This window comes from Bubalus kerabau, chromosome 19 (assembly GCF_029407905.1).
Source record: "Bubalus kerabau isolate K-KA32 ecotype Philippines breed swamp buffalo chromosome 19, PCC_UOA_SB_1v2, whole genome shotgun sequence".
Lineage (NCBI taxonomy): Eukaryota > Metazoa > Chordata > Mammalia > Artiodactyla > Bovidae > Bubalus > Bubalus kerabau.
In genome coordinates, this window is record NC_073642.1 from 69,110,221 (window position 1) to 69,122,362 (window position 12,142).

A 12,142-nucleotide genomic window follows, 5' to 3' on the forward strand; every position below is an offset into this window, starting at 1 on the left:
CTGTGAGCTGACTTTTGGATTTTTAAAATGAAAATGAAGTGACATTTTATTTATCGGTAACATTTTGTGTGTTTTGTGTGTGCAGGCGGCACTTCACGGGCCTTTCAACCCTTACGAACTGAAGTGCCATAGTCTGACCAGGACATCCAAGTTCAGGTATGATTAAGATTCCCATGGAGCTTCTTTCTCTGCTCCTCGGTTCACAGGGCTTATCAGAAACTAAGCTTTTTTATGTCTAACCTCTCGGAACCTGCTGCCTTTGCTAAGTTCTCTGGCCTCTGCGCTTGCTGTAGACCTGAGGTGCCCACACTCTCTTAGGTGAAAGCCGTTCTGCTGAGACCTGGGCTTCATCAGGGCCCTCGTCATTTCTGTTCTCAGCATCATCGCCATTCGTCCAGCAGGTCTGTCATGCCTGCTGTGTCCTGGGAGGGGTTTAGGGAGAGCGCTAGTGTCCACAGCACAGGTGGTGTGCCCCCACATTATGGGTCCAGTGGGCACAGCGGCAGGACAGAGGAAGCCTCTGACTTCACGGTGGGTTGCTGCGGCTCCTGATGGGCTCCTGGAACATCATGGAGGCGTCTCAGAGCGCCCTGACCACACTCGGAAGGCCGTCGGGTTTCAGAAGTCTGAGACCCGGAGTGTGCGGAGGAGTGAAAACCAGGAGCATCGTGCTGGCAGGGTGAAGGCTGCAGGAGGGTCCTGGCAGCAGAGGGTGCAGGCCGGGTCTGGAGTGAGTGCTTCCCTGAGGACGGGGAGTGAGAGCGGAGGACTGCTGGGAGGCGTGTGTCGCCAAGCCTCACGAGTCGCTTCCTCCTGAGAAGCATGGGAAGCCTCATTTTGTGCATCTTAATCGCTTGGGCTGCAGAGGAAAAACCCTGGCTTGCCAGAGTCTCCTCCAGAACCAGCAGCAGACATGTCCCCAGGAGCCTGTTAGAAACGCAGAGCTCAGCCCCCGGTTTGCAGCAAGAGCCCCAGGGTCTGCAGGTGCCTGGTGAGCACTTGAGAGGGTGTGGAGCCCACCCACACAGAGGAGAGACTCTGGAGGCCGTTCCCTCTGCGCTCCAGGCGGGTCACCATGGACTGTGTCTACCGTAGGAGGAGCAGAAAGCTCATGAGAGCTTTCGGTGTGGACTTGATAGCCTGGCCTGCGATTAGAGTCAAAGGTTCGGGAGGAGCAGGTGTGGAGGGGGCCCTGCTGGGCTGCTGTGAGCAGGGGCAGGTGGGCTAGACCGGGCTTCCCCCAGGCGGGTGTCAGGGACAGCCTGCTGGGACGCAGGCGGCAGCCGCTGCAGGTGGGCAGCACAGGCGGCGGAGGTGGAGGTTTGCGCCAGGGCAGCACGTGGGTCTGGACATGGCCGAGACTTGGCGGAGACGGGCCGCGGCCTCCCAGCGGTCGGTCGGTCACTGCGTTTGCGGCCGGCCTGTCTCTGCAGCGGCCCCTCCTGGCCTGGCGTCGGGCGCTGCCTCACGCAGGGGCCGCCTCTCCCAGGAGCTCTGCTTCCAGGTACGTCTGGATCGAGAAGGAAAGCATCAACTCGGTCATCATCAGCGACAGCCCCGAGGATGCACACCAGCGGCTGCTGGTCGCTGCGTCCCTCTCCGTGAACACCACCGGTGAGTGAGGGGCCGCGCCGCCCGCCCTGCTCCCTGCCTGACTCCAGGGCCTGGACGTCTGTCCTGAGGTCGGGAGCAGCCACACGCCTGCGGCCCGGCTCCTGGACTCTCTTCTGAGTGCATCGGCAGGTGTGAGTTTGTGAGCCGGAGAGTCCCAGCCTTCCCGCTCCCTGCGCAGGGGCAGGGGCGCAGGGATGGACTCCTTTGCCGTCCATGCTTTCCGTTATCTTGGCCGGACAGGAGGGCAAATCCCAGGTCTTGGCCAGAGGAGGAAGGAGAGGAGGAGTAACCAAACAGGACAGGGTCAAAGCCAGGGCCTTAGGCGGTGGGCTTCCCTTGGGGGGCTGGGGGACCCGCACCGGGGAGCTCTGCCCTGCCGGGCGTCTGTGGGATGGCTGCACGCAGGGCGGGAGGCCTGAGCGCGGGGCGCCCGCAGTGACCACCTGCCCCCCCGCCGGGCCTTTCCGCAGGGTCCACCATGCTGCTTCGGGAGACCTCCCTGATGCCGCACATCCCAGGCCTCCCCGCGCTCCTCAGCATGCTGTTCGCACCCGTCATGGAGCTCAGGTAGGGAGTGCTCGCAGGTGAGACGCGAACCAGCGGGAGAAGCGGGCGTCCTCATGTGAGAGCGCGCTGATGGAAACGGCCCTGGGGTCTGCCTGCCGGCAAGCCTGCCAGCTTCAGTGTTTACGGTGGTTTGTGGGGCTGCGCTTGGATCCTGTTCATAAGGACAGTGAGCGGGCCGGCAAGGACACACAGCCTCCCATGGGGGCCCGGTGACAGTGCAGCGAAAGCACTCGGGAGGGAGAGCGGAGGCTCAGAGCGGTGCCGTGGCGGTGCGCATCCATAGCCAGGGGGCGACGCCAGGTTCCCTGGCATCGGAGTCAGTGGACACCGGTGGGTCCCCGCTCGTTGTGGGCTGCGAGCAAAGAAGGCAGCTGGAGCCCCTGGGGTGGAGTGTGGACGAGCCAGACAGCAGGCAGCCCCGAGACACCGCCCTTTGCATGGCTTGTGTTGGAATAGCAGGATTCGCAGGGCACGACCGAGGAGGCAGCCCTTTTGGGCTTTGTCGGGTTGTGGGGTGGGGGGAACTCAAGAAAGGAATGCAGCTGGGCCTTTGGGAGCCCACGTTCTGGAGGGTGAGATGGACGGCCTCCCCAGACACTGGGGCGGGCCTGCGCGCGCTTGAGGAGGGCTTGTGCCCGTGGCTTGTGCCCCGTCCACGTCTCCTGGGAGCACGCACAGGTCCGTCGACTAGCCTCGCTGGTAGAGCTCAGGGTGGGTAGCCCTGTGCCGTGCCTCAGCCCTCTGTGCGGGCTGCTTAGAATCTGCTGTCACGTCTCAGATACACAGTGCTTTTAAGAAATAATAATAATTGTATATGTCTCTTCCCCTTACTATAAAAACATTTGCTACCTAGAAAAAAAAGACTGTATGGGAAAAAAAACGAACGTTATCAGTATATTTATTTTCAGTGTTCACCTGGATAAATATATACACTTAAAAAATTGAAGTATAGTTGGTTTACAGTGTTGTACACGTTTTATTTTGTTTTTAAATTTTTTCGTACTACATTTTATAAGCATTTTCATAGTACGACGGCATCTTTGTAAATACTCCCTGTACACGTTGCATCACACACTGCTGAGTGGACACAGAGTGGCTTTTATCAACTCTTCCCTGTTGTGTTTACATTTGTGTTTGTTTCTGACCTGCTCTGACCCTGAAGGAATTTAACATGCCTTTGTATGTTGGAATTTGGTTTCTCTCTAGTTTTGTAATAATGGTGTGATAGACATCTCTAGAATAAAGGCATCTCCTGGGTCTTTGTAGGGGAGGCAGTTGTGGAATTAACACACCAGGTGCGACGCTGCAGCCAGAGAGCTCCACGCGGGGCAGGGGCGGGGCTCTGACGCGGTGGGTGTATTGCTGCATCCATCCAGGCTCCTGCTTCAGCTCTTTTTTCAATATAAACCTCTTGAGGACTTGAGTAATGCAGTGTATTTTTGTTTTACCCAGGATGAATTCCTCTTTAAGAATTCTGGACAGTGAGGTATTTGGAGGCACTCAGAGCCTGAGCAGGAGGAGCTCCGGCACGCACTGTCTTGCTGCGCTGCCGCCTGTCCTCCCGTGGAGGAGCTCTCCCCATCACCTCCAGTGCTCCATACCCCCCCAGGCGAGCATCCTCGCCCACTTGCCCTGGACGAGCAGCACGGGAGCGGGGAGCGGCTCATGTCTCCACCCTGTGTGCTCACAGACAGTCTCTGTTGTTGACCAATGTATTCATGGACTGTTTTTGTACCCGTATTTTAAAGAAGCCTTAGGAAACAGGAGACCAAAGCAGGGACCTGTCAAGTACTGGAAGCAGGTTGGGTGCTGAGAATATACATTAAGAAAAGGACTTGGGCTTGCTCTCTGGCCGTGCCTGGCACTCGCTGAAGTCTGGGCTTCCCCAGCTGTCATAGGGGCCCTCCTGGGCTCACAGGACAGTGGAGGAGACTCGCAGACACTTCAGCCCCCACCGTGACTCAGGGCCTGGCTGCTCGCATCTGGCAGCAGAGCAGGGAGGTGGGCAGAGGACAGCCTGAGCAGCGTTTGGAGATGCTGTTAGGCTCTTAACACTTTGAAGGTTAATACAGTATGCATTACAAAGTACTTAACAGCGTTGTTTTTTTTTTTTATGGAGGCTTCAGATTGATTTAACATTTACCTTTTGAGGAAATATATTTCCTTATTCAACAAGCTCTGGAAAATTCTTAGAGATGAGAATACCAGACCACTTGACCTGCCTCTTGAGAAATCTGTATGCAGGTCAGGAAGCAACAGTTAGAATTGGACATGGAACAACAGACTGGGTCCAAATTGGGAAAGGACTATGTCAAGGCTGTATATTTTCATCCTGGTTATTTAACTTACATGCAGAGTACATCATGAGACGCTCTGGGCTGGATGAAGCACAGGCTGGAATCAAGATTGCCTGTAGAAATACCAATAACTTCAGATATTCAGATGACACCACCCTTATGGCAGAAAGTGAAGAAGAACTGAAGAGCCTCTTGATGAAAGTGATAGAGGAGAGTGAAAAAGTTGGCTTAAAACTCAACATTCAGAAAACTAAGATCGTGGCATCTGATCCCATCACTTGATGGCAAATAGTTGGGGTAATAGTGACAGACTTTATTTTTTGGGCTCCAGAATCGCTGCAGATGGTGCCTGCAGCATGACATTGAAAGGCGCTCCCGGAAGGAAAGCTGTGACCAGCCCAGACAGCGTGCTCAAAAGCAGACATCACGTTCCCAACTAAGGTCCATCTAGTCAAAGCTATGACTTTTCCAGTGGTCATGTATGGATGTGAGAGTTGGACTATAAAGAAAGCTGAGCACCAAAGAATTGATGCTTTTGAACTGTGATGTTGGAGAAGACTCTTGAGAGTCCCTTGGACTGCAAGGAGATCCAACCAGTCCATCCTAAAGGTAATCAGTCCAAATATTTATTGGAAGGACTGATGCTGAAGCTGAAACTCCAGTACTTTGGCACCTGTTGTGAAGAACTGACTCATTGGGAAAGAACTTGATGCTGGGAGGCGTTGGGGGCAGGAGGAGAAGGGGACGACAGAGGATGAGATGGCTGGCTGGCATCACCAACTCAATGGACATGAGTTTCAGTAAACTCCAGGAGTTGGTGATGGACAGGGAGGCCTGGCGTGCTGCAGTCCATGGGGGTCTCAAAGAGTTGGACACGGCTGAGCAACTGAACTGAACTGATTTCCTTATCTGGCACATTTGCGGAGTTCTAGGATATTAGCTTGCAAGAAAAGTTCCACCCGCAGGAACTCTGTTTCAACATCATTTTAACATATTGCAACGTAAGTTTAAACCTCCTTGTTTAGAGAAGTCGGCCCTTGCACAGATGGCTGTGGTATGCTCAGATGAACTGAAGCTCCTTCCATGCGCTCTGTTGCAGGCTGGGGCCTCCATAGTGTGCCCTTGCTGCATGCTATGAGGACTGGACTTGCTTTTGTTCCTGTCTTGATTTTTGCAGTTTTCGGTTTGAATCTAGAACATGCTTCATAAAGGAAGTAAAAGTATTTTTTTGGTCTTAATCACTGTTTCTTAGGTGCGCATAGGGTGTTTACCGGAAAAGGCACTGGCACCCCACTCCAGTACTCTTGCCTAGAAAATCCCATGGGCGGAGGAGCCTGTTAGGCTGCCGTCCATGGGGTCGCTAAGAGTCGGGCATGACTGAGCGACTTCACTTTCACTTTTCACTTTCCTGCATTGGAGAAGGAAATGGCAAGCCACTCCAGTGTTCTTGCCTGGAGAATCCCAGGGACGGGGGAGCCTGGTGGGCTGCCATCTATGGGGTCGCACAGGGTCGGACACGACTGAAGTGACTTAGCATAGGGTGTTAGGATCCCTAGAAGGGAATAAAACCCAGTGCTTTGGTTTCCTTTATTAATTTAAGATTTAGAGTCGATGAGCATGGAGTTGCTACCCCAGTGGGAGTTGGTTCCCGGCTGAGCGTGTTGGGCCCGCCCTTGTCACGCTGTGCGTCCTCACAGGCAGGCGGTCAGTTTCAGTCTCGTCACAGCTGCAGGAACATGCAGGCGACGTGATGCCTCGTTGAAGCCGTGATGAAGCTGTCGTCCTTCACTGTGCTGAGCCCTGGTTATTCTGTTTTGGAAAGGTTTTGTATAAACTGAAATAATAAATTACATTCATTAAAAACAAATGTGGGTGAGCTTTGCCATTTAAGGAAACATTCTGGTGACTGTTGTGTAAAGCATGTACTCAACATCTAACGTGTAAGTGAATCTGAGTCTCTTTGAGTTTACTTAGAATGTGATTCTCTTCCATTTTTATTACAGCGATGGGAAAAGTGTGTGTGTGAACGTATGTGTTTAGGACCAAGAAGAACCCTGTCTGCCTGGAGTGTTTTCCTCAGAGTTTCACTAATCTAGATGATGGGAAAGGTCTGCATTGATTGAGTCAAATAAAATTACCAAAATATTTTAACAGGTATTTAATATCAATATTTGTAAAAAGTGAGAAGATCTAAACAGACATCTCTCTGAAAACAACATACAGGTGGCTCATAAACACAGGAAAAGATGCTCAACATTGCTCATTATTAGAGAAACACAAATCAAAACTGCAATGAAATATCACCTCACACGAGTCAGAGTGGCCATCATCAAAAAATCTACAAACAATAAATGTTGGAGAGGGTATGGAGAAAGGGAACCCTCTTGCATTGTTGTGAGAATGTGAATTGGTACAGCCACTATGGAGAACAGCATGGAGCTTCCTTAATAAACTAAGGATAAAACTACTGTATAACCCAGTGATTCCTCTACTGCGCATATACCTTGAGGAAACCATAATTGAAAAGACACACGTACCCCAGTGTTCATTGCAGCACTATTTACAGTAGCCAGGACATGGAAGCAACTAGATGTCCACCAACAAATAAATGGATAAAGAAACTGTGCTACATATATATAATGGAGTATTACTCAACCATAAGAAGGAATGCATTTGAGTCAGTTCTAATGAAGTGGATGAACCTAGGGCCTATTATGCATAGTTAAGTGAGTGAGAAAGAGAAAACCAGATATTTTATACTCACATATACATTGGGCTACCTGCCAATGCAGGTAGACGTAAGAGACGCTGGTTCAGTCCCTGGAGCGGGAAGGTCCCCTGGAGGAGGAAACGGCAACCCACTCCAGGGTTCTTACCTGGAGAATCTCCTGGGCAGAGGAGCCTGGCGGGCTGCTGCAGTCCAGAGGGTCGCACAGAGTTGGACACAACTGAAGTGACTTAGCATGCATGCATATACGTGGAATCTAGAAAGATGGCGCTGGCGAACCTGTTTGCAGGGCAGCAGTGGAGACGCAGACAGAACAGCCTTGTGGACATGGGGTGGCAGGGAAGGAGAGGGTGGGATGGATGGAAAGAGCAGCCTGGGAGCGCGTACACCACCATGTGTAAAACAGACAGCTGGTGGGCATTCGCTGTATGATGCATGGAGTCAAATCTGGTGCTCTGGGACAATGTGGAGCGGGTGGGATGGGGTGGGAGGTTCAAGACGGAGGGGATATATGTATACCTATGACTGATTCATGTCGGTATATGGCAACACCCAACACAGTATTATAAAGCAGTTATTCTCCAACTAAAAATAAAATGTCAAAAATATTTTATTCATTTGATAATATCAGTATTTCAAAATGTTCATTCATTTGATAATCTGTTGAGCCTGTCATGGGCTGAGACAGTAGTGTTTTAAACTAATGCCTGTAACATGCGAGGGAGCTTGGGGTTGAGGGTCCTGGGTGTGAGTGTCGGGGGGAACAGGGTTCCTGCTGGAGGAGCCTGAGCCCCTCCTTCTGGGAAGCCAGAGAAGCAGGGGCCTGGCCAGGAGTATGCTATGCAATGGAGCCCTGCAGAGGTGGTTGTCAGGATGCTGCGGACACCGCTGGGAGCCCTTGAGCCATGACGCAAGATGAGCGGACGTGTTGTGAAAAGCCAGCAAAGACAGACTAGAGGAAGCAGGAGTAGATGCGGGGTAAATTGGTCGGAAGCCGACTGCCCAGTGGGCGATGGCAGCGCTTTGGACGAGGCGGTGGCTGTTGGGATGGAGAGGGTGCGTGGGTTCAGGAGAGCTCTGGGAGATGGGAGTGGCAGGAGCTGGCGGCGGCGGCGGGAAGCAGCAGGCTTTTGTGCAAAGGGGACGCAGGGCTCTGTATTCTTGGTGTGTGTGATTGTTTTGCGGTGGGAAGGTGGGACAAACATCTTGAAGCTTTTACTGGGTGCTAGACTTCTTTCACAGGTCACACATGAGTTTATAACCCTTTCTCCAGAAATATCACTTATAAGACTTCACTGGGGAGGGAATTCAAAAGTAGGGGGAAAACTATATGTGATAAAATATTCTTTACATTGTCTTGTCATGCAGTGAGAATTAGAAACCTAAGTAATGGATTAGTAAAAATACTTTACTCTTTTTATAACTAGATATACTCTATTCTTTTTGATATAAAAACTGGAGGGGAAAATGCAAAAATGAAATTAGTTGCTGCCTTAGGGGTTGGCAGAATTTAGGATTTTCTTGGTCACTTCCTTTAACATTCAAGCAGGGCTTACAGACTTCCATGGGCTTCCATGGTGGCTCAGACGGTAAAGAATCTGCCTGCAATGTAGGAGACCAGGGTTCAATCCCTGGGTCAAGAAGATGCTCTGTGGAAAATTCTTAAAGAGATGGAAATACCAGACCACTTTACCTGCCTCCTGAGAATCTGTATGCAGGTCAAGAAGAAACAGTTAGAACTGGACAGGGAACAATGGACTGGTTCCCAATTGGGAAAGGAGTACATCAAGGCTGTATGTTGTCACCCTGGTTATTTAACTTCTCTGCAGAGTACATCATCCAAAATACTGGGCTGGCACAACAGCCCCAGGGAAATTCCTAAATATATTTTTACTATTATCACTTTTAAATTAAAAAAAAATTTTAAGTTCTTTATTACTCCTTTAATTTTCATTTTTATAACCTATTACCTTGCAAAAAAAGACCCTATTTTTAAAGCAAATTTCATATATATATTTTTTATCATTTTTGTGATTGATTTTGTTCTGTATTTTTAATATTTTTGAGAGTCTAACCTGTATTCTAGATTTTTAATCTTTGCTTTTTGATATTTGTTATCAATTTTGTGATAGCTCAGTTAGTAAAGAATCCACCTGCAATGCAGGAGATGACTCTAGTTCAGTTCCTGGGTCGGGAAGATCCCCTGGAGAAGGGATAGGCTACCCACTCCAGTATTCTGGCCTAGAGAATTCCATGGACTGTATAGTCGATGGGGTTGCAAAGAGTTAGACACGACTGAGCAACTAACACACTTTGTACCTTTAAGAATCAAATCTTTAGTATTCATTTTCACTTAGGGGTGTGATTAATGGCTTGATTGCTCTCTCCCCTTTTTGACTCTCCCTTTTCTCCCCCAGGTCACCTCTGTCTCCTCCCTCCACCTTCTCTTCTTGACTTATCTCTGTGAATCTCTCTGGGTATTCCGAGCTGTGGAGAACACTTAGGGAACTGATTACTGGCTGGATTGGTCTTTCCACTTTTGACTGCCTGTCTTCTCCTCCTGGTCACCTCTATCTCCCTCCCTCCTCCTCTCTATCTCCTTCCATGTAACTCTGTGAGCCTCTCTGGGTGTTCCAAACTATGGAGAGCACCGAGGGAACTGATTACTGGCTAGATTGCTGTCTCCCTTTTTGACTCCCCCTCCTCTCCTCCTGGTCACCTCTATCTCCCTATTCTCTTCTCCATGTAACTGTGAACCTCTCTGGGTGTCTGTTGCTGTGGAGAATTTTTTCACCAGTAACCTAGATGTTTTATCATCTGTGCTGTATGGGTGGAGAAGTCTTGAGGCTAGTGTAAGAATAAGACTGAAAGCCAGAGAGAACACCAGAGAACTCCTGATTCCAGGGAACATTAATAGACGAGCTCACCCCAAAGCCTCCATACTTAACACTGAAACCAAGCTCCACCCAAGAGCCAACAAGTTCCAGAGCAAAACATACCACACTAATTCTCCAGCAACTCAGGAACACAGCCCTGAGCATTAAAAGACAGGCTGCCCAAAGTCATGCCAAACCCATAGATACCCCAAAACTCACTACTGGATACTTCATTGCACTCCAGAGAGAAGAGATCCAGCTCCATCCACCAGAACATAGATGCAAGCTCCCCTAACCAGGAAACCTTCACAAGCTGCTAGTCCAACCCCATCCACAGGGAGCGAGCTCCACAATAAAGAGGAACCACAGACTTCCAGCCTACAGAAAGGGCACCCCAAACACAGCAATTTAAATAAAATGAAAAGGCAGAGAAATACTTAGCAGGTAAAGGAACATGATAAATGCCCACGAAACCAAACAAAAGAGGGGGAGATAGGGAGTCTACCTGAAAAAGCATTCAGAATAATGATAGTAAAAATGATCCAAAATCTTAAAAACAAAATGGAGTTACAGATAAGTAGACTGGCAACAAGGGTTGAGAAGATGTGAGAAATGTTTAACAAGGACCTAGAAGAAATAAAAAAGTCAGTAATGAATAATGCAGTAACTGAGATCAAAAGCACTCTGGAGGGAACCAACAGAAGAATAACCGAGGCAGAAGAGAGGATACGTGAGGTGGAAGGTAGAACGGTGGAAGTAAATGAGGTAGAGAGGAAAAAAGAAAAATAAGGACAACCTCAGAGACCTCTGGGACAATGTTAAATGCCCCAACATTTGAATCATAGGAGTCCCAGAAGAACCAGACAGAAAGGGCATGAGAAAATGCTTGAGATAATAGTTGAAAACTTCCCTAAAATGGGGAAGGAAATAGCCACCCAAGTCCAAGAAACCCAGAGAGTCCCAAATAGGATAAACCCAAGGCGAAACACCCCAAGACACGTATTAATCAAATTAATGAAGATCAAGCACAAAGAGCAAATATTAAAAGCAGCAAGGAAAAAGCAACAAATATCACATAAGGGGATCCATAAGGATCCATAAGGACAACAGCTGATCTTTCAATGGAAACTTCAGGCCAGGAGGGAATGGCAGGATATACTTAAAGTGATGAAAGAGAAAAACCTACAACCCAGATTACTGTACCCAGCAAGGATCTCAATCAAATATGAAGGAGAAATCAAAAGCTTTACAGACAAGCAAAAGCTAAGAGAATTCAGCACCACCAAACCAGCTCTCCAACAAATGCTAAAGGATCTTCTCTAGACAGGAAACAGAGAAAAGGTTTATAAACTCAAACCCAGAACAACAAAGTAAATGGCAATGGGATCATACTTATCAATAATTACCTTAAATGTAAATGGGTTGAATGCCCCAACTAAAAGACAAAGATTGGCTGAATGGATACAAAAACAAGACCCCTACATATGCTTTCTACAAGAGACCCACCTCAAACCAAGAGACACATAAAGACTGAAGGGCTGGAAAAAGATATTTCATACAAATGGAGACCAAAAGAAATCAGGAGTAGCAATACTCACGTCAGAAAAAATAGACTTTGAAATAAAGGCCGTGAAAAGAGACGAAGTACACTGCGTAACGATCGAGGGATCAATCCAAGAAGAAGACGTGACAGTCATACATACATATGCACCCAAAACGGTAGCGCTGCAGTGTGTAAGGCAAATGCTAGCAAGTATGAAACAGGAAACTAACAGTAACACAATAGTAGTGGGAGGCTTTACTACCCCACTCACACCTGTGGATAGATCAACCAAACAGATAATTAGCAAGGAAACACAAACTTCAAATGATACAATGGACCAGTTAGACCTAATTGATATCTGTAGGAGATTTCACCCCCAAACAATGAATTGGACCTTTTTTCTCAAGTGCACACGGAACATTCTCCAGGATAGATCACATCCTGGGCCATAAATCTAGCCTTGGTAAATTAAAAAAAATTGAAATCATTCCAAGCATCTTTTCTAATCACAATGTGG

The 12,142-nt window shown here is 48.8% G+C and overlaps 1 protein-coding gene across 3 annotated transcripts in view; it reads left to right on the top strand.

Moving 5' to 3' along the window:
* TDRD9 (tudor domain containing 9) overlaps window positions 1–12,142 on the top strand; it is a 111,971-nt gene that overhangs the window by 79,855 nt on the left and 19,974 nt on the right. For all 3 annotated transcript variants that reach the window (XM_055555808.1, XM_055555810.1, XM_055555809.1), the window contains 3 exons: window positions 86–156; window positions 1,505–1,614; window positions 2,085–2,181. In XM_055555808.1, coding sequence (XP_055411783.1) covers window positions 86–156; window positions 1,505–1,614; window positions 2,085–2,181 — 278 coding nt within the window. The remainder of the gene's footprint in view (window positions 1–85; window positions 157–1,504; window positions 1,615–2,084; window positions 2,182–12,142) is intronic.